At 32.3% G+C, this 26,189-nt stretch overlaps 3 protein-coding genes across 10 annotated transcripts; 1 reads left to right on the top strand and 2 right to left on the bottom strand.

Moving 5' to 3' along the window:
- Positions 1–5,294: 5,294 nt before the first annotated feature.
- Positions 5,295–7,546, bottom strand: LOC137814448 (putative serine/threonine-protein kinase). Of its 8 annotated transcripts, none has more exons than XM_068617206.2 (6): positions 7,201–7,546; positions 6,961–7,085; positions 6,608–6,824; positions 6,280–6,517; positions 6,043–6,190; positions 5,295–5,891 (listed from the first exon to the last, which is right to left on the bottom strand). In XM_068617206.2, the coding sequence occupies exons 1-6, from the start codon at positions 7,265–7,267 to the stop codon at positions 5,559–5,561; spliced, it is 1,128 nt and encodes a 375-aa protein (XP_068473307.1). In that variant the 5' UTR covers positions 7,268–7,546; the 3' UTR covers positions 5,295–5,558. The 8 variants fall into 8 exon arrangements, with proteins under 8 accessions (XP_068473307.1, XP_068473308.1, XP_090160327.1 ...); XM_068617207.2 differs by having other exon boundaries at positions 6,608–6,818; positions 7,201–7,470; XM_090304201.1 differs by having other exon boundaries at positions 6,280–6,489; positions 7,201–7,419.
- Positions 7,547–9,123: 1,577 nt separating this feature from the next.
- Positions 9,124–14,166, top strand: LOC137814450 (putative E3 ubiquitin-protein ligase LOG2). Its single transcript, XM_068617208.1, has 3 exons — positions 9,124–10,032; positions 13,013–13,511; positions 13,782–14,166. The coding sequence occupies exons 1-3, from the start codon at positions 9,542–9,544 to the stop codon at positions 13,884–13,886; spliced, it is 1,095 nt and encodes a 364-aa protein (XP_068473309.1). The 5' UTR covers positions 9,124–9,541; the 3' UTR covers positions 13,887–14,166.
- Positions 14,167–23,379: 9,213 nt separating this feature from the next.
- On the bottom strand, positions 23,380–25,560 carry LOC137814447 (uncharacterized). Its single transcript, XM_068617205.2, has one exon. It carries the CDS (start codon positions 25,001–25,003, stop codon positions 23,618–23,620), a length of 1,386 nt encoding a protein of 461 aa, XP_068473306.1. The 5' UTR covers positions 25,004–25,560; the 3' UTR covers positions 23,380–23,617.
- Between the last annotated feature and the right edge of the window lie 629 nt (positions 25,561–26,189).

Raw genomic sequence — 26,189 nt, 5'->3', positions numbered from 1 at the left:
TTAGTTAAAATTTGAAAAGTTAAATTAAAAAAAAATTAGACCCAAGTTCAAGAGACACATTTGGTTTTAGTTTTGTTCTTAACCAACAAATTGTTAAATATAATCATGTGTTAAATATATATATATATATATATATATATATATATATATATATATAATCATGTGTATTAGATCATGTTAGATGTAAGACACAATAGTGTCTTATTTAGCTCAATATAAGTTGAATAACTAAATAAATATAGTCCTATTTGTGTGTTTTTTATAGACACAAGTTTTGCCTGTACTTAATAAACTTATGCATGAATATGACGACCCTTTATCAAATTTTAGAAAATTGTTAAGTCAAGTATAAATTCAGATGAAATTTTACAAAAGATTTCAATTTTTTTTTAAAACATACCTTAACTCTTCTTTCTGGTGTTTTTAACTTTGTTTTTCACAAAAGTGTTTAATAAAATTAGGTAATCAAATAGTTAAAAGTTGTAAGAAGATAAATAGGAAAATAATTAATTAGTGAATTAAATATAAATATTGAGTAATAAAATATTTTCTATAATTATAAAATTATATTTTAATTTATTTTAAAAAATGTACAGAAAGTAAATTTCAAGTATATTTGTGTAAAAAGATATTCTTTATTATAATTTAAAATGGTAATCAATTCTCAATAAAAATAATGTTTTATTAGAAATAAAATAAACAATTTAATGATTAAAATAATAATAAAGAAGATATAACAGACAATAATCTAAAGATTATAGTGATAATAAGAGTTTGAACCTAAGATTTTTTATTTATTTTAAAGAGTAAGATGTTGAATATAAGTTTGATCAAAATCTTATTTATGAATTTGCTATGTTTAGATGAAATGTTTTACAAAGTCTACCATTTAAAATAAATTATAATAGTTAGATAGGAATAGGTAATTAAGCTATTTATAAATTATTGAAAAAACATTAAAAGGTCTAAGTCATTCATATTTCACCTGATCAAAAGATTATTTTACAAAATCCTTAACATGTTACTTATTATAGCACTGCGTTAAAAATGTTAAATATTTGACACTGCGTTAAAAATGTATTATTATTTTTGGTTTTTGGATATAATGAAACATATTGTTATCAAACCATTTGTAAGATTATTACTATTCAAGTAGTATATAAAGGAGCAGTTTGTTCCAAAAGAATGACTTGAATGAAGTTCTAGAATTTTTGTTTGCAGTAGATAAAATAATTAGACATCTAGTATATTGTCTTATAGAAATGGATCATCTGTTAGGATTGTTTAACAAATTGTCCAATAGTAAAAACATAAACGACAAGTTAAGTAATAAGGAGTGAACACAAAAATTATTTTGGACTTCACCTAAACACAAGCTACTATGTTTAGTTTCTTAAGAAATATTTGAGATTGCACTAACCAACTAGTTCATAATTATTCTTTTATTTATAAATTATAACAAATATTTGTACATCTTTATGCTACACTTTCTTAACTTTCTTATAAGATTAAGAACTCGTACAAAAAAACACTCTTAAAGGAAGTATAAAGAAAATCCACACGGGTATAACTTCACAAAGTGAAGAATTACAAAAATTTCACACTTAACCTAAAAGACTAAATGTTCTAATTGTTAGATTAAACGTTCATTGCAACTCTTGTATTTTCAACAAGATTGCTTGAATAACTTGACTTGCTTGACTTTTGTTCTTTGCCTTCAATCCCTTTGATAGTGGGCTCATATATACCTTAAAGGCCCATTAGAAAGACATCCAAACCTACATAGCTAAAAGATTTCATCTAGGAAGGTTATTTATGAATGTTTGTATGTTTGTGATGATCTTGGAAGATCTTTCTGTTTTAATTTCCCGTTAGCTTAGGCTAACTGTCCACCAATGAAAAATGGTCTTTATAAGACCTCTGATAGGAAGAAAAAAATGAGAGAAGTTTTATTTTTAAGTAATATTCTAGGGGGTGTTAACCCCTGTTCTTTAGGCTTAGTGTTTCTCTTTCTTTTTTATGCAACCGCATATCACCCTTTATATAGATTTTAAATCTATCATTTTATACTTGAATTAATTAATTTTGAATATTATAGTATCTTCATATCTTTATCCTTTTCGTGTTAGATACCCAAAACAAAAAGCTTGGATTTATAATCTTTCAATTTATTTTTTCCTCAAATCTGTTTAAGAAATCAATTCAAAAGTATTTGTAAGCGGTTATGGTTGTTTTTCTCCCTAGTGTTGTGAGATGGAGATAAATTCTTTCGATTTTCAAATTCCTTAGGAGTGTCTCAAGGATCAAGGTTGCTCTTCACAAGCCAAGTCATCTTATACGACTCAAACACAAAAGAATACTTTTGCACACACAGGCCTTGAATAATGCATGTGATCTCCCTCTTTCAAAGTTGTCTTCCCTTTGCATCAAGGGAGATTTGATACCTGTTTAGACTGATGAAGATGTGTATCTCGCAGGCATTGAAGATTGTAAAAAATCTCCTTTATGGAAGAATAATACTATCTAAAGGTGACAAACATTTTATTCATATGGACATGTGTAAAAATTGGATTTTGCCTGAAAATCTTTGGGATCTTGGAAAGTTATTCCTCTGGGAAAAACGTTTTATGAATTTGTTTTTTCTTTCCTTGAAGACATGAGAAGAGTCCTAACAGTGGGGTCTTGGAGTCTCAATCTGGGTATCTTGAGAGTCTACTTGGACTAAAGACTTTGTGCCATCCTCCATGAATCTCACCAAAGTTCAATGTTGGGTCAGGATCCACTGTTTTTTTTATGGAATATTGGCAACCAAAAGCAAATTTTTCTATAGCAAGAGGGATTGATACTCATCTTTCTCTTAATGACTGCACCATGAATAAATATAGAGGTTTTTTTGCTAGAGTGTTGGTTGATACTGATATGCTTCCTGCTTTGCCTAATCAAATTTTGGTACAAAGGCCCAAACTTAATTTTATTACACATATTGAATTTGATAAGTTGCCTCCATTGTGCTCTTCATGCAAAATGATAGGGCATGATATTTCTAAATGCAAACGACATCTTGATAACCTCAATAACACATCCAAACCGCCTACTATTTTTTTCAAACATGTTGTTGTACAATACAAACTCTTGACTGTTCAGACTAGAGAAATTTAATATGCCCTTCACAAGGAAGTGGTTGATGTCACAGAGAAAGAAAATTCAATGGTAGTGTTAACATATTTAGTTTTTCTGTTTTAAGTTATTGGGCTTTGTTTGTTTGGCCCAACTTTTCTTTTCTGTTTCAGCTAGGTCTTAATCTTTTTCTTATATATACACCATGTATTTTACTCTCTAACATACAAGTAAATAAGAATTTCTTTTGTATTTTCTTTTCTCTGCTTTTCCCTCTTTTATGCTTAAGTCATTGTCTCTTTTTCATTTGCAATTAGGGTTCATCAGAACCTCTCTTTCTCCATTGCGATTTCGTACGCTCCATTTGATGCACCACATCAGACAAGGAATATTCATCTTCATTAACGTTAATAGGTAGAGGTACATATATATGATGTACCTAATCGTAATGCAGGCATGATACAAGTAGATGGAGCTGCTATTGATGTTGGTATCCTGGTTGAAGTAGTCGTCGGTCGGTTGGAGAGCGAATTTCTTTTTGGTCAAAAGTTTATGAAATCGGCTAAAGATATAGGGGTTAGCTCAGGATCTCAGGATGATAATTTAGCTGATATGTCCTCTTTGAAAGATGCTCATGAATCGGATAATTTACTACAAAAAAAGAACTCATTGTCTCCTGAAAATTCCGATCTTTTAGAAGGATTCTCTTATCTCAAATATGAAATTAATGCAAAAGGTTGTAAATTAGTTGTTGCCAAATAGATTACTTATAAATTTGTTTCTCAATATTTAATCTTGCAAAATTGTTTTGAATCTCTTTCAAGTGATGAACAATAGGCTTAAGAGTCATGTCCTACTATTTTGCCAGCAGTTACAGTTAAATCTACCTTGACTAGTATTTTTTTAGAAGAAACCAATTTGCTCTCTAAGTTTTTAGTTGAAAAGATAGAAAAGGAGAAACATTAAATTCTGGTATGGTATGTATAATGTTTTGTTATATTTATTATTATTATTATTTTACTTATAATAATAATTGTTATTATTCAAATAAAAGATATGATACATAATGTTGATAGTTTTATAGGATATACGAATTGTTTAAATCAATAATAAATATATTATACTTTTAAAAATACTAGTTACAATTTTATATCATCATAATTATTTATAATAAAAAAATTTAAAATTAAAAAATAATAACAAGGTGTTTAAAGTTACATAATATATTTTGATTGTTTTGTCTTTATACACATCACTTAAAAATGAAGTGAAAAGTAAATATACAATCGATAAAAAATAAATTGATAATATTTTTAACTTAACAAAATACGGACAAATAGAAGTACAAATATTTGAAAAAACCCATAATTAAGGAAATGATAGAGAGAATTAAACTAAAACAGATTGGCATAATTAACTGATGGACTTAGTAACTTTTCCTTTACTTGACTTGTTAGTAGCGCATCCAATTGATTTCTATAAAAGGAATTTTGTGTAAGCTGATATGGTATTATGATTTCCCCAAATGAATTGACACACAATAAAATCAAATCAAACAATACTATTAACTTCATTGTCAAGTTAGGCCAAAACACACGTGTAATTCGTAGTCTTGTGGGAACATATTATTCTCATTTCAGTGTAAAGTTTTCCATATCAATTTTCCATTTTGCATGATTCCTTAAGAAACTTTTATGAGAAAAATTTAATTAATTAGGTTAAAGATATGATATGTATCAATAAGTGAGTGCAAACCTTACTTTATAAACCGATTATATAAGATTAAGTTAAATTTAAAGTTATTTCTAAATATAGTATTTGAGTTATATAAAATTTATTTTAGCGAAATTATATTGAATTCATCAGGTCACTACTCACAAATATATAATTATAACACGCATGAATTGACGTGAGGAATTGTGTTGAAGATCTCACGTTGACATAGAGATAAGAACTTTTCATAGTATATAAGTGAATGTAAATCTCGTCATTTAAAAGTAAAATTTAAAGTCAACTTTTTAATTAATATTTATTAAAATAAACATTATTATTTTTTCATCATGCGAGTAAAAGGGCACTAATATATGAATCCTTCTTTTTCAACCACAAAATGACCTCCATCATCTTGGACCATAAAAAATTCACTTGAGCACTTGCATCCAATCAACAAAATTCCATGTGGAAGCAATACTATTTGGATTATTGAATCAACAAATTGACATCTCATGTCACACTATATGTAACCATCTCTATCTCACTTTTTTTGTTACATTTTCTATTGTCCCCTTTTGATATTTATAAAATATCTTCAAAAAAGAAAAGCCATCTTACATATATCCAGGAAAAAAATGATGATTTGAGGAAAGCTTTGATGAATCTTAAACACAATTGATGATTTCTGATCCTACAGAGTAACCTAAGCATGCATCGATCCTTGAAATCTAACGAGCAAGATTGGAGGTACTCCATCCGGAGGAATCTGCAAAGGTTGCTGCCGTAGCACTTGATTCCTCTAACGAATTTAGCTGCCTCTTCATTTTGAGGTTCCTCATATCATTAACAAATCCTGGTCGTGAAATATGAAACTCTCCCATCTCAGTGTTGTTGCTCAACATGTTTACAACCTCTGACATTCGTGGCCTGGTCCTGGTCGTTTCTTGCACGCAACAAAGTCCCACCATTAGGAACCGTTTCGCTTCTTCCTTTGGATAGTTCATCTTCAGCATTGGATCCACCATTCTCAAAAGATCATTACCCTCGTACGCTGCCCAAGACTGTAAACATGTTCACACAATCACAATTCACATAGTATCGTTTAACATGGATATTTGGACATGCATGTCCAAACAATAAAACATTTATGTACTCTATTATTACTTTTAGTGCAATATATTAGAGAACTGTGCTTTTGTTCAATTCTTTTACCTTCTCAACTAAGAAACGATCCACATCTTGATGTTCATCTACTGCTCTTTGGCCACTGACAATCTCTAGAAGTAGTACTCCAAAACTATAAACATCTGATTTTCGTGTCAGGTGGCCAGAACTGGCATAGTCCGGAGCAATATAACCTCTATAATGTTTAAAGAAACCCCATCAGTAACTCAATAAAAAGAACCCAAATTTGTTTTATTTACTCAAAAGGGGTTTGGTTTTACTCACAGTGTGCCTGCAACTCGGGTACTGATGTAGGATTTTTCTTCTCTTAGTAACTTGGCCAGGCCAAAATCTGAGACTTTTGGTGTCAAATTTCCATCAAGAAGAACATTGCTGGATTTGATATCTCTGTGCACAATATGGGGTTGAAGTTCCTCATGGAGAAAGGCAAGCGCTCTTGCTACACCTATTGATACACCCATCCGAGCCTCCCAGCTGAATGCCATTCTTTTTTGCTCAGAAGCTATCAATCATAATCAATATGCATAGAAATATAATTCTGCAATTTGACTAACTAATTTAAAAGCCTAGTAAATAATAATCTGAAGATCACCTAAGAAAGTTTGACGGAGGCTGTTGTTTTCCATATAATCGTAGACTATGTATCTGTGGGCTCCTTCAACACAGCACCCTCGAAGAATAACTAGATTTTGGTGCTTGATATTTGCCAGTGTATTCAATTCTGCCACAAACCCCTTCTCTCCACTTAAGGAATCTAGCTCAATCAAAAGCACTTTAACAGCCACCAAACTTCCATCCCGAAGCTGCCCCTTCACAATTTAGACAACCACTTCAAATTCAATTCTCAATTCATCAATAGAATTAACACACAGCATCAAAATTGTAGATTTCTTCAATACCCACATGAAAAAAGAAAGAAAAAAAATGACAATTTGTTTGTGTAACCTTGTAGACGGAGCCAAAGCCTCCTTCTCCAATCTTTTCCGAGGGATGAAAACCCCGCGTGGCGGAATTCAATTCTCTATAAGTGAATATGCGAAAGTTTCCATCATTATCTTCACCTGGCTCTTCTGTTGGGTAATTATTATAGATCCAATCCAGAATTCTATGACGTTAAGATAAAATGTGATGAAAAAGCAAATGATGAGAGGGAAGAAGAGAAGACATTAACACATTTATATATACCGTGCTCAGTGTGATGTTCTTTGACCGATGCTGAGAAACAAGTGCAAAAAGAACAAGGAATCTTCATGGCGTAAAACAAATCCTAGGATGATGGATTTGGGTGTGGAATTCGTTAAGGTTTGTTTGGAGATGGCAATGGCGTGAAGAAAGTAAGGGAGAACATGAGGCTGTCAAGAGGCGGCGGCAGCACACAAAGTTTGTGATTTGAGCTAAGTCTTTGACTCATTGACTTAAACTTTATATTTATTTTTCTCTTTTTGACAGAGTCTCTTCTTTACCATCTTGCCATCTCATTTCATTCCCGAGTTTCTTAGACTGGATCATGGATGAAAATGATACTGGTTCCAAGTTTCTCATTTTTTTTTAATTTTATGTTTGACTATGCTGTATTTTTTTAATTCAAAGTTGAAATTGATCACTTTATTAATCAAAATATTTTTAGAGTTCTACTTGATTTAAAAGTTTATTTAAGAACTTGTTTTATGATAAAAAGAAGTTATGCAAGTAAAAAAAGAATATTTTAGTTGCTAAATAAAAAAGTATTAATTTTTATATAGTGTCATGCTACTATTATAGACTATTATAGTTAATTGCACTAATAATTTCCATTGATTTATTAAGGTATGCAAATTATATATCAAGTTGATTAACTAAAGTAGTTAATAATTAATATTAAATATTAATTTATAAAATTTATTATATTTTTTTTATTAATAATAAAAATTATTTTAAATACTAATATTTTTTAATTTATAAATAATATCTAATTTAATTAATATAATAAAATATTTAATAATTTTGTGTGTTTCTTTTCTTTTTCTTTGCTCCTTGAACAATCTTATTTTTTTAGGATTTGATAAAAAATAGGAAGTAAGAAAATAGTAAGTGAAATTATTTAAATTAAGTAAAACAAGTCTGAAAATAGTAATAAAGAAAAAAATATAAATCAGTTATATATCAAAATTTTAACTGATTATAGTTTTTAAATCATCGTAAATAATTGATATAATTAAATTATTTTGAAAACATAATCTATTATATAACTTTTTTTTTGCATTTTTTTATTTCTATGTAGAAAGTTCAAGTACATTTTTGTTCTTTAACATTTTAAGCTTGACGTGTTTGTCTTCCTCTTTTCCCGTGGCTTTTCACGTTTTCTTTCGTTCTAAATCCTCATAATTTTAAAAAAATAATTAAATATTATCCACACTCGTAAAGAACATTTTCATCACACCCTTGAAATTAGAAATCTCTAATATGAGTTGAAAAGTAAAGTTTGAAAAATATAAATTTTTTATTAGGAGGACAACAATAACAATTTTGTTAGAAAGTCTGATTAAATCTGTAAAACTCTTATTAATTTGAGAGTCATTATACATGTTCTATTAATTTGAGAGTTATCATTTTAAACTTTAGTCAATCTAACTCTAATTTATTCGTCCAAAATATTTTATGTAAAAAAAAATCCAAATCCAATAATAGTGATAATAATAACAACAAAATTCTTAAACAAATAAAAGAATAATTAAAAGATTGTTATAAGATAATGAGTGAATTGAAAGGCACCTTAAGAAAGAAGACCTATAAGGTCAAGAAAGTTCTACATTCCAAATATGTTATCTTCTATATAATACTTTCCTTGTGTTTCAAACTAGGAACTATAATGCATTGGACCAACCTACCAAGGTGATATTAACCTCTTTGACCAATTTAAAATCCCTTAACATGGTTCTAATGATATGTTGTCACAAACGTTATAGGTCTTATCAAGAATATAACAAGGAGACATGTTGAAATTGCGTAGTGACGTTTATTCCACCTGCCAAAGATGCTATAATCTTGTAAAAGTAAAAGGATATGGACAGCTACAGTGAAATGAGGAGAAAAAATAATAATGAATACGTCGTCGTTGAACCTTTTTGTGTGTCTGAATTTTACAACTCCTATTAATGTGCCAATAAAAATTCTCTCTGTCAGAAAATATATCTCAAAGAAAAGAGAGAGAGATTTAGACATTCCATAATGCGCGCCATCTAATATCTTTCACTTTTTTTTCTTTTTTTTTTAATTTCTATTCTTTTCTTTCATATCTTCAAAATCAATGCGTGAATGCTCCACGCTTTTATTATTCTTACCCTTTTAACTTTTCGCCTCACCCTTCCAATTTTTTTATATCAATTAATTAATGATTTAATTAATAATTAATACAACTTTTTTTAGTTTTATTAAGGAAGCAAAGAGCGCAAAGCTAAACCACCACCACCTCCACCTCCGGGGGTGCACGGACAATCCAACCACAAACCCAAAATTAGGGCTTTTGTTTCCTTTTACCCTCACGTTCATGGGCAACATCTCAAGCGGCGGCGCCAACCCCCGTCGCCGGCACAGTGGAGCGTCAAGGCGGAGTCACCCGCCGCCTCCTCCGCCGGTGACGCCGCAGCCTGAGATCGCCGCGAATCCATTCGTGTACCATGGTGCTGCACCTTATCCGAACCCACCCCTGCATTACCCGCAGTACCATTACCCCGGTTACTACCCTCCGGGGCCTCCCATGCCTCATCAGCATCATCATCAACAACATCAACAGCATCAACATCCTCATCAACAACATCAACATCAACATCCTCTGCACATGAACCCGGCGTGGATTCCAGGGCGTTACCCTTGTGGGCCCATGATGCCTAACCCCGCACCTTTTGTTGAGCACCAGAAGGCCGTTACCATAAGGAACGATGTCAATATCAGGAAAGAGACTCTTAGGCTTGAACCCGATGAGGGAAATTCTTCCCACTTCCTTATCTCGTTTTCCTTCGATGCCACCGTTTCTGGGAGGTATGTTTTCTTGTGTTAATATTAGTTTTGTGATTGTTATCATTGGAATTGTGAAATTAAGGGGTTGTTTGATTCAAATTGGGGATCTGAGTTCTCTGTGATAAGCTATCTCCGTGCGGTTTATCTTGCATGAAGGCGAGGTTGTCTGGTGTAGGGGTTTTGGAATGCTGTTATTTGCTTGTTGAGGGTGCGATTTGATTACTAATTACTTCTAGTTATTCATCAAAGAATTCAACAATAGTAGCAAGTAGCATTCACTTTTGCGTGAGCAGTTAAGCAGGGTTCTATTATACACAAGCAATCAAAAGCTCAAAAGAATATCAAACCAACTTCAACCAGGGTTTTTTTTAATTGCTATTTGATATAACTTGAGTTATGCTCACGCCAGGGTTTTTTTCATAGGAATGATGCTTTCTCGGGGGATTATTCGAATGGTACTTGCTTGCTTGTCTTATCTTTTGTATTGTTTAGGCTTGTTCATTTGAGCTCTTATGTTATGGCAACTATTTTCTGTTACCTTACCAACATGCGATCCTATGATTACCAGTCTGGTTAGCATAACGGGCATTGCTCTAGTTAGTGTTATAAGGTGTAAAACATACATACATATGATGCAGGGGTAACTGCATTTTTCAAGCTAACTGCATTAAATAAGTTGATGCTTTAGATAACTGGGTTTTTCCCCCGAAGGAGTAGATATAGTTTTGTAATGGCTATCTCGTTTTTAGGTAATTGTGCCTTTCAAGGGTTCAGTGTGTGTTTGGATGTGTGTTGGCAAAATTGGTTCTGAATGAAATTTATTTTACAAAGTAGATTTTGGTTAAAATTGATTTTGAAGTGATGTGATTTATGTTTGGATGTTTTTATTCTACGAGTAGGTAGTAAAACTCGGTAGCAATTTTTTTATCCAACATAACTGCTACGCAGTGTCCTTCAACTAAATCAATTTTTACCATGGATCAATTATTCAACGTGAAACTATTAATGTGAAAATGTGCCTTAAATCACGTTAGCTAGTATTTTAATGTTATTATGGATAATTTAACACGAAACCAAGCGTGTGCTCAATTTACTTTGATGATATGGAGAATCAATTTGAACATTTCGAAATCTCTTGCTGCTACAGATTGCCAGAGTGATAATAGGAGGAATAACATTATTGATAAGCTAATGTTCAGGCAAAAATAACCTTTGCTTTCAAACTGACTACCATGATTGGCAAAATGGCAACTACTTTTCTGAATAGATGATAATTTATCAAGTTCTTTTAACCATCATTAGAAGGGTAGCATTAATTAACTTGTAGAAAATCCTGTTACAATGGTAGCGATGAGACTTGACTTTCATTCAAATTACCCAAACCTTTTACCACTAGTCCAATCCTACTAGCTTAAAGAAAAAGTCTTACACGTAATATTCATGATTAAATGAAGGTATATTATCCATGGTAGTAAGTATAGTATGATTTGTATTGCAAATCGAATAATTTGATTATTATAAAATTGAAGGTTGAATCGATTTTTGGTTTGACTTGTAAGCAAATTGCTTGTATTGCTCCATAATCACATGAATCATGAGTTTGTCAGCTAAGTTGGTCATGTCCCCAAAACCTGATTGGGTCATCTGTGACTGACTGTGTAAAACCCTTCAGAAGACATCCCCCCTCAAAAATAATTAGCAGAAATGAGAGAGGATGCACTGCACTTTTACCTCCTGTTAGGCCCACTTGCGGGTTTCCAGGATTTTAGCATCTCTCATTATTCGTTCAAGCTTTATGGTTTCCTTCACATTTACTGTCCAGCTCTTCTTTCCTTTGTCACTGCCAAACATGAGTGGCTGATGAATGGCTTTGTCTTCTCTCAGTCTTCCTTCACATTTTTATGGTTTTCTTCCCATGATTTTTGCAGCAGCAACTATTGTGTGCTGAATTAGTGAATTTGTGTAGCAGGCAGCCACTTTCTTTTGCCTTGTGGATGTTATTATGCTACAACAGCGTTTGCTTTTAAGCTTCTATGACACTTTGTTAGCTATTTGACTTCAAAATGCTAGTGTGTGTTCATATAATGTTTATATTTTCATCTCTCACATGTTTCTTTATGTTAAAATTATCCTAGAGTTGTGTTTTTTAGTTATTGATCATTTTGTGCTTTTATGTCTTATATATGTGTGTGCTCACACTAAATTATTGTGATTGATCATGAATCTTACTATTCACGATACTTTCCAATTTGCAATTCAGAAAATGGGCTTTTCAATTCACACTTTAGATCCAGATTCAACTATCATGGTTCCTTCTATATCTGTAAGCTGTTATTGCTGTCAAACCAGGGTTGGAGTTGATTATTTGTTTCATTTTAATTTTAGCTTTTGTTCAATAATGGAATAGAGCCATATCAAAGAGGGTGGTAGCTCCATAATAGTTTGACTGTTTAGGTTTTTGTGCTGTTAGGGTTGGTTTACAATGCTAACGTAATCTTTAATTATGCTTTTCTTTCCTTTTCCACTCTTATATCTAAATTGGAGTTCTACTTTTTGAATTTTGGGGGATAGATAATGGAAGACTGTGCTGCTACTTCCATTTATTGCAATTTCCAAGTTATGGCAGTAGTAGCTAGAAATTGGTGACCTATAATTCAAGCTATAAAAGAAACAGTACCTATTTTTTCTCTAAGGTATCTGAGTGATTAATTTAATGCATGTTTCGTATATGCTTCTTAATACTTATTAACGTCGCATTAGAAATTTTAAACTCGTGAAAATGTCACTACTCTGATTCATATATGGAGCATTGTGGAGCTAATGGGCACAGATTTAGCTACATGTTTGATATTTAGTGCTTGTAAAGGCTAATGTGCATTTGTGACTGAGGCAGGGGGAAAGGGGGGCAGTTGTCATCGATGGTTATGTATGTGAATATTTTGTACTATAATTATTCATGTACTTGTTCTAAAGGTTGTGTTTCTTTTTATCTGTTTAACAGCGTCACCATTTATTTCTTTGCAAAAGAAGGTGAAGACTGCATCCTAACACCAATGAAGGAAAACAGTCCTGCTCCAGTGACTGTGAATTTTGAGCAAGGTCTTGGCCAGAAGTTTAGGCAGCCATCTGGAACTGGTATTGATTTTTCTGTTTTTGAGGAGTCCGAGTTACTTAAAGTGGGTGACATGGATGTATACCCGCTAGCAGTAAAGGCAGACGCATCCCCTAGTAATCATGATGAGTCAGATAGAACTCCAACATCTGGTAACAGCACAAACTCACAGATTACCCAAGCAGTGTTTGAGAAGGAGAAAGGAGAGTTCCGACTGAAAGTTATTAAGCAGATCTTGTGGGTGAATGGAATGAGGTATGAGCTGCAGGAGATATATGGCATTGGAAATTCAACAGAAGCTGACGTGGATGAGAGTGACCAAGGAAAAGAATGTGTCATCTGCTTGTCGGAGCCTCGAGATACAATTGTTCATCCCTGTCGCCATATGGTATTTACACTTCCCTTTCTGAATGAATTTTTCTCTGATTCGTTGATAGAACAATTATGATGGTAATTATCAATATCATAACCAATCTTAGCTTACATCTTCTTTTCAAATCTTTTCCTACCTTTTCAGCACTTAATTTGTTAGTCTGTCACTTTTCAGTCTTGGGCCCTTTGCAAACTCGTGATCATTAACCTAATTTAACTGTTAAAAACTAATTATTTGTTACTTGAGACCTTGAATACGTAGGCTGAATTCGTTTTCTATTTTCAGTGTATGTGTAGTGGATGTGCGAAGGTTTTGAGGTTCCAGACAAATAGATGCCCAATTTGCAGACAACCAGTTGAGAGGCTTTTGGAGATAAAGGTAGGGGGCTGAGGAGTGAAGAAGATACGTTGTTAACTCCTCACACTTCCTGTACAGCCCAACTGTTATACTTTAACTTCACTCCCTCTCTTATTTTCATGGTTTCACCCTATTTTCCTATAATCAGAAAAACAAAGGAAAATGGAATTTTATATATACTTGTGATTCAACGTGAACAACAAGCTGGCATTACTCATAACTTGTACAAGACAATGCCTCCAATGAGCTTGTTTTTCTGGGCTTCTAAATGCCACATTCTATATGATTAAATATATATGTTGCCATTGTAATATGCAGAAGTTTCCAATCCTACATAGTATACGGCTGAAGTAGGTATGTTTGGCATCTCACGGTTAAAGGAACTAAAAGGGTAGGAAGAGTATATAAACCTAGGTTTAGAAAGGGGAATTGGCTACTACTAACCATACTGCGTGGCACCAGAGAGATGTAGTGTTTCTCCTTTGTTTTCTACTTGTGTGGTGGGAGTGCTCATATCTGTGCCTGCAACTTGTTTCTATTTGGTTGAATGGTCTTTTGGGGTTTTGAGGTGCACTTAGGTTTCTATTTTTTTAAAATTTAAAATTAGTACTTGAAATAAAATTTGTCTTTTAGGTTGGTTTTTTATAATAGAAATACTTTACGAAATTAACATGTTGAGGATATGTTCAGTTGTTATTTTGTTTACAACTTTACATGACAAGTAATAGTTAATCTCTCATGTTTGTTAGTTAACAGTATTCAAATGAAAAATCAACAAAGAAAGTTTAAAGTCAAATTTTTAATTTTAACCTAATAGGATACTCACCTTTATATGTTCTATAATCAATTGAACAGACGGAATACACGTATTCTTTAAATTTTCTCATTAATATTTAATATATTAAAACTAGTTTAACCATTTTTTACAATTACATCTGACAATGTGTTTATAAATTATTTTTGTTATCAAAACGAAAGCCCAGCTAAATATTGGGATGAGTTGACGAATAATCTAGAAATTTATTGAAGTAATATTATTGCATTAAAACAGTTGGATGGAACCAACACCATAGAAAGTTCCATTCATGTTTTATATTTTAGAAATATTATGCATACAATAACTCATAATAAACTATTTTAAAATATATAATAAAATACGGAATTAAGTAAGAGAAACAGAGAAAAGAAAATAAATTTGAGATGTAATAAATAGTGTAATATAAAAAATATATATATATATATAATATTTTCTAAAACATTATATAAGTTGTTGTATGAATAATAACATCTTAAATGTATGTTTTCTCTTTTACAAAATTTAGTTCGGTAAAATTCATAGGTTAGTTTAAATCAGATTTGGAAGAGTAAAATTTGAAGGAAATATTTTTTAACAAGTGTTGATTGACAACCACTCTGTATTCTAGATTTTATATTTCATTTAATAAATAGTTATTTTATCCTTCATCTATAATTCCAAACATAATTGTCATATAAAATACTGAATACTTTTTCTGGATGTAGGGCTTTTCATTAATTCACCTTTCAATAGAGGTGTTGGATGCTACGAAAATATAGTGAGAATTTCTTGATGCACGCCCCCCATAATTCTGTAAACCCTAAAAATACCTTTTAAATTCATGTTTTTCTTTCAATTCTAAATTGTGGAATTCAAAGAATTTTGGATTACAAAATCTGAGAATATAATTTTGGATTTTCAATTTAACAATTCGAAAAGTTTTTTGAATCTAGGAATATGTCTAATACGTTTACATATAAACACATTTTATATTGTTCAATCAAGAAATTAATTTTGAATTTAAAATAATCTTATCAATGGTATTATCTATCATGATACACTCTGAATCGTAGAATTTAGAAAATATTTTGTAAAATAATTATCTTTTAGATTATATGGAATGCATGACATTAAAATCCAAAAGGTATTTTTAAATTCAAAATAGAATTTGTTGTTTAGGTTTTCTTTTTCTATCTCATGAATTGAGCTACCATAGATGCATACCAATTTCTATTTTTTCTAATTTCGATTGCCATGAATGATTTATTTGAATTAACTGTGTTTATCAAATAAATGGATAAACTAGTGTTGGTTAGAAACTCAATAAAATTTAAGTTTTGTCTTTATCTTAAGTAAATCGCTGAAGGTACTAATAATGAGGTTGCATTCTCAATTTATAAAACATATCATCTTTTTTTTTTACATCATACAATATATTATACTTCGTGGCTAATGAGTGTTGGTGTTGATGTTGTTGTTCCATTTTTGTTCATGGATGTGTTACATATCTAGTTTTCCTATTTAAATATGTTCTCTCTCGCATTCCTTTCTTTGTTGTGTGTCTTCTTAGTGTAGGTGTTCTTCAAAATCTTTCACGAGAGGTCCTAGACACTTGGTGACTATCAAGTGATCTCTCTCCACTAGACGATCATCTTTACTGTGTTAAACATTCGCGTTAAACACTTGCATTAGACGTTGGGTCCTGTCACATAAACGTTACCAATAAATGCTCTTCTTCTTTCTCGTGATAAACACTCTCTCTTATTAGGATATGTATATTGTTAATAAGGTTGTTAATTATTTTCATAATAAAAAGAGAAAAATTGAAAAATTCTTTTTTTGTTAAGGAGTTGTGGTTGTAATGGAACCAGTAGAAGGTTAAGAGTACTTCTTTAGCCATTAACATTTAGTGGAATAAGATGGAGGTAGCAAAGATGAAGAAGAGGAAAAAAGGGATGTTAGTGATTTATTTACTTATTTTTATTAAGGTTAAAATTGAAATTCTCTAAGGATTTAGAAAATAACCTTAAAATAGAAATGGTATATTTTAAATGACACATAAATATTTTAATATTAAAATAAAAATAACATATAAATAGAAAATTCAATTATTCATCTGTTTTATTTTAAAAGAAATACCATCTATCTAAAAGTTTTCTTTTTCCTTTCCTCTCCCTTCTCTTTAAGATTTTGACTTCCTCGCTCATCAGTTTGATGATCAGAGTCCGCCATTAGACTCCTGACAGTGAATGCTACAAGACTAACAGATCAAAAATTTTAATAGAGTAAGTTCATTTTTGCTCTTCTCTTTTAGTCAAATTTTGAACTTGTTAGGTTTGTCTCTGAGTTAGGCTTAATCAAAAGGCATGTGACTCTTTTAACTTCAAGTTTAATATCTGTTAGTTCAGGGTCCTAGTGATATAGTTGGAGTTTTTATCAGACTTTTGTGGTGCAGGTTAAGCTATTCTTGAACTTTTGGTAGATTTGGAACTCTTAGTGAAAATATCTAGTCTTAATTTTCAATAGAACTGTAGGCTAAAAGATCTGGATGTGGGGGTGACGTGGTCATCAGTCTCAAACTTTCTTGCAAGATTATTTGCTTTAAGTATATTAGAAGTTGATTGAGATTTGAATGTGAAATTTGATATATGACAGATGTTATAAAATTATATTTATTTGATTTGAATAAGTAAATGAATGTATTTAAATAGTTTGATGAATAACTTAAAGGATAATGTGGTTGGGTATTGGTTGTTTGATTTTGATTTGGAGTAATTGTCCAACTCAGGCAGGAAATTTGTTACTTTGGTTTAGTATATTTGATAAAATAAAAATTTGAATAAAAATATTACGTGCTCTGGGGTCCATTTTCGCTCAAACAAGATGGGATCTTGTTCAAGCGAAAATGGGATAATTTCTGAGGTATTTTCTGGTCCATATTTTCTCAAACTAAATGGATTTTTGTTCAAGCAAAAATGAGGAAAGTCTGGAGTGTCGTTTGTCCATTTTCGTTCAAACAAAAATGTTTTCGCTCAAGCCAAAAAATATGGGTGCACACAGTTTGATTTTGCTCACACTAAAATTTTCCGTTCAAGCCAAAAAAATCATGGGTGCACGCTGGTCTATTTTCGCTCACATTAAAAATTTTCGCCCAAGCCTAGTTTCTTACTGTCTACTGTTTTAAGTGGAAATTTTAAACTTTATTTAAAATATGATTAAAGGAACTTAGTTATGTGTTTAAGTGAATTTTTAGATATAGTTGAATTGTTTAGAAAAGTTTAAAATATTATGTGATTGAATGGTGCATTGATGTATTAAATGATGTGTGTAATGAGATGAAAGTGTTATCAAGACATAGTATTTTCAGGAAAGAAAATATCGTGTTGAGATTGTTATTAGAGTGTATTGATTTGCGAGTGTCATGTGAATGTGACGATCCTGACTCTATTGGTATAATGGAATCATATAGATGAAGTTATTCACTTAGTGAGAGTCGAAAGAGGTTCATTTGGTTGAGTCTGAAGTTTGAAAGAACTGATCAAAGCATATAAAATGAATTTACCCTGTCATGTGAGATGATGAGACATTAAGATATCGATGATTATGCACATGGTTGTGTGAATTCATAATGAGTAGTATGACATGTGCAGGTCTCTGGATGTTAATTTCAATACACGAGTCTTTCAAGAGTAGAGTTAAGTGTCCGAGTTTGTGAGTCAGTAGAAATCTAACATGATTAATGTGGATGATGGATGTGATAGACACTTGATGAATTTGTGAAATGTGTAAACATTGATAGTTTTATGTTGATATTTAACGTCTTATATTTGAAGTTTTAAATATAGCTAGTTTACTTTGTACTTTGTTTTGTGTTTGTTTTCTCTGTGATGATCGTGTTAATTTACACGGAAGCAAATGAGGTTGCAGGTGATAGAGTTCATCAGTTTTGAATGTTTTGTTTCTAATACTTTTGTATATATATTAAAATCTTTATGAAGAGAGATAATTTTTTAAGATACAATTATTAGATAATTATATATATTTATATGATAATTAGTTTTTTTTATTTTTTTGTAAGAAAAATGGGTAAAAATAGGAACGTTGCAAATTCCACTGCACCTGTCCAGTTGTAGGAAGAAACCATGGGTTGGAGGAAGAAATTCCTAAATATAGTTTCAAAATTGAAATGTATAAAGTGGATGAGGTCCAAACCTTTTTAACACACTCTAAGGCTTCGTTTGGATCCAGGGGTGCCACTGTTGGCGACGACGGAAGTCACAACAGCACCCCGTTTGGATCCATGCATGCTAGCGGGCGAGTGTGGAAGGAAAGACCAATTTGAGTGAAATGTTGATCTGCGCAAAGATGAAGAGAAAGTTGCACTGTAGAGTGGGAGTGCCAAGTCATCACTAGCAAGTTACAACGTTGCCCTTGCTTTTGCTGGAATGAAGAGAAACAGTGCCCCTGCGCCCTCTGCATGCATACCACATGAAGCCATGGGATTCCTGACTTGGCTCAGGAATCGTTTGACTCTCTCTGAATCTGTGAAAGGAGAGTGAATGTAGTGGGTGAGGTAGGTGGGCGTGAAGCTGGCTATATAAGAGCATGAATTCCTTCCTCCATTCACAGAAAACCGAAGATACGAGCCATAGAGTGTGCATTGTGGTGTGGTTGGAGAGATTCCTATAAGCCATCTTCGTTTCTGTTAGGATACCTTGTTCATCTCACGTCCTGGGGTTGTTGTTGTGATTCATCTGAATTAATCTGGTTCATCTGGGTTCGTTCTGAGGTTAGAGCTTTTTCTCTGCAATGGTGCATAATCGATTATGCCTCAATTTGAACCAGTAAGATAATCGATTATGAGGCAGATAATCGATTTTTCAAAGAACATAATCGATTATCTGTAAAAATTTACAGGCATAATCGATTATGTGAAGTGTTGAAAAATGGCCATAATCGATTATTGTGTGCCATAATCGATTATGCTTTATTTTTGCCTACGAAGATAATCGATTATGCCTGGATAATCGATTATCCTTTCTGTATAACTGAGAGCATAATCGATTATGTTCTATATTTTTCTGAATTCTATGTTTCTTAATTTTTTTTTATGTGATTTTCAGGCACTGTTCTTCATCCAAAGTTATCCTTGTGCTATTGTTGCTTATCTTCAGGTTTTTAATTTTTTTTTATGTAAAGTTAATTTTTTTATTTCTGTTTTATATTTATGATTGGATTATTATGGTTTTGTAATATAATTTGTTTCTGAATATAAATGTATTTAAAATGATTATTTTTACAAGTGGAAATAGAAATTTTTAATTTGTAGGTTTTTTAAAAAGTAATTGATATTTTATAAGTGCTATTTTTAATTGATATTTTAATTATAAATGTAGAAAGTAATTATTTATTTCAAAATGAATTGTTTATTAAACAGATTTTAAAAAAATTATTTTGAGAGAATGGAATTAAAAATTTTAAAAATATTTTGATAGGGTTTTCATTTTTGTAGATTAAACATAATTTATTAATGTTATAATAAAAAACATTATAAAAATGTTGTATTAATTAAAAATAATAGTAAAAATTAAAGTAGAAATATCATTTTGAGTTATTTTTTTTTAATTTGTATTTCACATAAATTATTGGTGTTAGAATTAAATGTTAAAACAAATGTTATAGTAATTTAAAAAGTCAGAAAAAGTTTATTTTAGGATTGATAATAAATTATTATAAAGATAAATAAGTTTACAGAATCCAAATAATTGATATTTTAATTATAAATGTAGAAAGTAATTATTTATTTCAAAATGAATTGTTTATTAAACAGATTTAAAAAAATTTATTTTGACAGAATGGAATTAAAAATTTTAAAAATATTTTGATAGGGTTTTTATTTTTGTAGATTAAACATAATTTAGTAATGTTATAATAAAAAACATTATCAAAATGTTGTATTAATTAAAAATAACAGTAAAAGTTTAAAGTAGAAATATCATTTTGAGTTATTTTTTTTTAATTTGTATTTTACATAAATTATTGGTGTTAGAATTAAATGTTAAAAAAAATGTTATAGTAATTTAAAAAGTTAGAAAAAGTTTATTTTAGGATTGATAATAAATTATTACAAAGATAAATAAGTTTACAGAATCCAAATAATTGATATTTTAATTATAAATGTAGAAAGTAATTATTTATTTCAAAATGAATTGTTTATTAAACAGATTTAAAAAAATATATTTTGACAGAATGGAATTATAAATTTTAAAAATATTTTGATAGGTTTTCATTATAGATGGCATCATCATCCCACAAACGTAACAGAACCCGTAAGGGTAAATCTCCAGCAGAAGATGTTGACGTTCCTCCTCCACCAACGAGGATTCCAGAAGTTCTTGATTATTCAAGATACTTCAGTACCAGGCGTCAAATGGTGGTTTTTGAAAAGAATTTTCACGCAAGAACAGTATTACCACCAAAAGTGATGAATACTCCATTTTTTGCTGGTCCAGGATTTGAATTCCAAAATCTTCTCAATTGGCAAGGTTTACAACCTTTCCTCGGAATTAATCTTCCATATTATGAGGATTTGGTAAGGGTTTTTTATACAAATGCAAAATTCACACCTGCTGGTCACCTTGCCATTGAGATTTGTGGAAAAATGATACACATCAAAGAAGTGGATTGGATGACCATTGCTCATCTACAGTATGACGGTCTTAAGTTAACCCCGGGACGATCCCTGAGGAAGTGAATTTTGATCGAGCACTAGCACTATCCACCATGATTCGTGAAGATGTTCAAGGTGAAAATCTGAAAAATGTCGGTAGTCTGAAGATGAATGACCGACTGTTGCATTACGGTGCATATCTTGTGCCCTCGAGGAAGCAACTATGCACAACTGCTGAATGAAGATATTTTCATGATGTGGTTAATCAAGAATAACGTACGCATTAATTGGCCTCATTACATAATGCAACAGATCATCAAATGTCGGGATAACAAGATGTCTCTCCCATATGCAAATTTGATAACGAGGATTTTGCAGGTGTATGGCTTTGACTTGTCCAATGAACAAGCAACAATGTTAGGCTGGAATCATTACTTTGGCAAAAAAAGTATGACAAAATTAAATATATTCCAGGTCAATGGCATATGACAACTTGGTAGACCACAACATGCAAACGAAGAAGAAGATGAAGAGGATGAATTGCCACCACAAGATGATGAAGGTGGTCAACCCGAGGAGGAAAACCCCACTCAAAGGGAATTGTTAAATCAAATTTTGTCCGGCATGGAAAAGATGAATACCCGAATGGACAAAATGGAGGTTACTCTGACTGACATTCGACGTCATCAAGGCCATTGAGTGTGTTATTATTATGTTATTGTCATTGTTATTTTTATTTCTAAGTTTCATGTTAAACATTGATGAATTTTGTTTGTTATTTTTGACGTTGACATTGTTATTGTTAAGGTTTTATGCTACTTTTCATGCTACTTATTTACGTAATCATATTGTTTTTAATTATATTTGTATATATATAACATAACATAATTTATAAAATCATTTATAATATTAAAATTATGTAAATAAATTAACTTAAATAAAAAATAATTCTTAATTAATAAAATGTTAAATAATATAATTATACTTTAATTTAAAATTATAATTAACTAAAATATGAAATAGGATTAATCATTATTTATTCTTTTTTTATATAAAGGGTAAAATTGTAATCTTACAAATTTTACTATTCAAAATATATTAAAATACTCTCACAACTATCACACCATTCACAATTTCCAATAAATTTTCTTCACACATCCACTCTAACATACCCCAATCCAAACAACCTTAACTTTCTTCACACTTTCCTCACACTTCCACTCCCACTCACCCTCAACTTTCCACTCCCCCTCACCCTCTAATCCAAACACACCCTAAAACTCAAGATGTACTTTCTTTCATTTTGGAGTATCTTTCCAAGTGTGTCTTGGTTTTTATAGGATAAAAAAGTAACAAACAGATTAAATATAAATAAAAGAAAAGAAATAGCTTGAAATTTCTAAATTTGACATTTGCATCTGCAACAAAAGGATTAAATGAGAGAAGTGATTAAATGAGGTCTGAACTAATTGTTAGTAATGGTCGATATTGAAATATTGTTAATACCCATAATTTTATGTAACACAGTTCTTAATTAAGAATCTCATTAATGTCATATACTTTGTTCATGGAGTAACTTATATTGGAAAATGTCTTATAAGGTAAATTTACAAAACTTAAATTCAATACTCGAATTGGTTGGAATTAGACATGACCGAGTTGAAATTTTTGAACCAATTAAGTAAGAGTGTTCCAAAGTGTTACTGTTAGTGACATATCGCATATTTAGTATTCAGTGAAAATTTTCCGAAGTTCAAAAAAATGTCTTTACAGCATTAAAAAAAATCACTAGACGACATTGAAGATGATAACATATTTTATGTTTTTAGGAACATATAGCAATGATTTCAAATACAGTGAATCTGAGAGTTATTGATTTTGTATTATTTTAATCGGTATGGCAACATGAATGAAGTATGGCATGCTCCATGATCCGATCTAATGAAATGATTCCTTCCTTATGGAATTTATTGTGCCTTCAGCTTGTTTCTTGTAAGGATCCAACCAATTACCACTTGCCATTATAACCCAAAACCAATAAAAGTGAAAACTCACAGAACAACACGAAATCATCACAGTTTTATTAGCAAACGAGAACGACAGTGGTTGTTTATTTAGCATTAAGCGCCCAACCATAAAAGCACTTGGATGTTCATAGCATCCTTCATACTTTCACAGACAACAACAACGATAGACACAATTGGACTATAGTCCAAACACATGAAACGTAGAGAAACTTGCAACAACACAAAGTTTCTCTCACACACTGTAATAATCATGAAAGATATTCAATGCAACTTAGTCTCCCCACCATTGATGGACATAGACACCATTGCTTCTGAGACCCTTGTAAATATCCATACAACTTTCCTTGCTGGTTACACTTTTATCATCACCTCCCCTCTCGGGACACTTGAGAAACAACTCATCAACAAAGCATATAGCTCCATTCTCAAATATATCCGAGAGGAACTTGAGTTCAACATTTCCTGCATTCATCTTGAGGACCACAAAATCAGCATATTGCACAGTTTCTCTGAACCAGGCAAGGAAATCAAACTCCTCCTCCCCAAGGAAAGAATCCAGGTCATCATCATTATCATCCGTTCCAAGCTTAGATGTGCCCTTCCCAATACCAGCCAAGCCAGGGTGATAAACAAAGGTAATACCAGGTCGCTTCACATAGGACAACATAATGGAAGTGTTGTAGTGAACAAAGTACACATTGAAATCTTTCTGATCAATAGGGTACGATGGCAGGAACCAATCACTAACATTGGCATTAAGAAGCTCCCCCACCCCAATATCAATATACACCAACCTCTTCCTAGTGGAAACATCCACAAACTTAGGCAAATAGGGAATGTTCTTCTGAAACTCAGGAGCTGGTGATTTTTGTTTTTCACTCACGAGAGGCTCCATCAACTCTACGAGGGGTTTGGTGAAGGTGAGACTGGGACAATCAGCGGGTAAACTATGTTGGTAAAACGAAGTAGTATTTTCAAATCTTTTCTTGAAAACAACAAGGTTAAGCTCATTCACATAATCAACATGCACCACATTGGAAGACCTTAACAAAGAGGAAACAGGGGTGGCTGCCCTTATTAAATCATTGGGATGCGAACCAGAGGTACCTACAATAAGGGCACCAATCCCTCCAGGCTTAAGAACACGCTCAACCTCGAGAACCAACAGAGCAGGCACAGAAACCTTGTCGAGGTCCCTGGAAAACACGAAATCGAAGGAAGAATCCTCGTACAGGACCTCCTTCTGCTCGAAACTGCGCGTTTGGACGGCGCTTACGGCGGAGAAACCTAACTGTTTCATTGTCGCGACGGCCATTAAAGAGCCTTCTCCAACGCAGAGGCTCTTCGCTCCGGGGTGAAGCCACCGGTTAGCGGTGAGGTCCGTGACCACGGTGAGGGTCAAGTTGGCGTCTTTCTCGCAATTGGAAGGGACCCAGAAGCGGGTTCGGAGCAATTGAGAAGCGGGGCGGAAAGTGACGCCATAGAAACCGGAAACGCAATCGAAGTAGGTGGCGATAGGAGCGAAATCGAAGAGGGATTGCGCGCGGTAGAGAGAGACCACGGAGATGGCGCAGGCGAGGAGTATGGAGCGTAGAAGGACGCGCCTGGGGATTGTGGCATTGAGGATTTGGAGGTTGAAGAAGGGCTTTGTGTCCATTAAAGTTGTTGGATGAAGAGAGATTGATTTGAATTGATAGAGAAAAAGTTGAAGCCGAAAGATGAGAGAGAGAAGGAGATTAGCGAGTGCAAAACCTGGAGGAGGTATGGTTTCCACCCACGAGGACTCCCATTGAATTTTGGAAGCTTAACCAGACCCTCTTCGGAACCCTTTTCCCCATCTGCGTTGGATTGAACCGGCCCCCACCCATTTTTTCTATTCAGGGCTACCTCATCACTTCCTCATCTTGTGCCTTTCTGCAGTGTGTAAGTGTGTAATGGGTAGATCTGAAGCAGAGTTTGGAAGGAAGGGGTCCAGAAGAAGAAGACGATGCAGTGAGTGTGGAGTGTGTGGAGAGCAGATTTAGATCGAAAGATATAGCAGAAGATGGTGCCGCTAATACCAAAAGAGTGAAGGTGCTATCAGTGATGTGATTGTGACCACGCGTCATCTTGTTCCCATTACGTGTCAACCCATGGAAGCTTCACTTCTGTTTCAATCACACTTTTTTTTTAACTGCTTCCTCCATTGCTATAGAACTCCAGACAAACCCCATACTTTTACATTATCACCACTTCAATCATTCTTAATTAATAACCACCAATCATATCTTATTGTTACTGCTGTTCAATTTATTTTTAGTCCCTAAATATTTGACACTCTCTACAAAAGTAACACACATTTTGAGATTGTGTTTGTTGACGTGGTAACTTCAGTTGAAATTTATGAAATAATAAACTTTTAAGCTTAAATTGATTTTTTTTTTCTTGTTTGAGTTTTCAGAATTGTTGGAGATTCGATAGAGAGATGAGAACAATTCATTATATATAAGTTGATGTAAATTTTATCTTATGAGTCAGTTTTATGGAGTTAAGTTAGGTTTAAAGTTCACTTCTTAATTTGGTATCAGAATCATTTAAAGTCTATCCTAACGAGTATTTGTTGTATCTATTCTGTCACCCGCTATCAGACCCGTTATCGGACCACCCATGATATGTTGTCTCATGTTATTGATTTGTTTGTGTTTCGCGTTGATTTTTACTCTCTCCCTCCAATGAAATTGTTGCTTCTTTCTCTCTTTGTTTGAAACTCTTTTACTTCCGAACCCGTACTCAAATGTTAAAAATATGTTCTCACTGTTACAACACTAATCAGAATTAAAAAAAAACTCCACCCAATACCACAT

This window comes from Phaseolus vulgaris, chromosome 1 (genome assembly GCF_051622355.1).
Source record: "Phaseolus vulgaris cultivar YP4 chromosome 1, ASM5162235v1, whole genome shotgun sequence".
Classification (NCBI taxonomy): domain Eukaryota; kingdom Viridiplantae; phylum Streptophyta; class Magnoliopsida; order Fabales; family Fabaceae; genus Phaseolus; species Phaseolus vulgaris.
Note: the sequence above shows the minus strand (reverse complement) of the source record. Positions and strands in the feature narration are given on the sequence as shown.

Coding starts and splice junctions, on each gene's coding strand:
- LOC137814448 (XM_068617206.2), bottom strand. CDS start 7,267: ATGAAGATTCCTTGTTCTTTTTGCACTTGTTTCTCAGCATCGGTCAAA. Junction 6,518..6,607: donor CCTCCGTCAAACTTTCTTAG/GTGATCTTCAGA, acceptor TATGATTGATAG/CTTCTGAGCAAAAAAGAATG. Junction 6,191..6,279: donor ACCCGAGTTGCAGGCACACT/GTGAGTAAAACC, acceptor TAAACATTATAG/AGGTTATATTGCTCCGGACT.
- LOC137814447 (XM_068617205.2), bottom strand. CDS start 25,003: ATGGACACAAAGCCCTTCTTCAACCTCCAAATCCTCAATGCCACAATC.
- LOC137814450 (XM_068617208.1), top strand. CDS start 9,542: ATGGGCAACATCTCAAGCGGCGGCGCCAACCCCCGTCGCCGGCACAGT. Junction 10,033..13,012: donor GATGCCACCGTTTCTGGGAG/GTATGTTTTCTT, acceptor TCTGTTTAACAG/CGTCACCATTTATTTCTTTG. Junction 13,512..13,781: donor TTCATCCCTGTCGCCATATG/GTATTTACACTT, acceptor TTCTATTTTCAG/TGTATGTGTAGTGGATGTGC.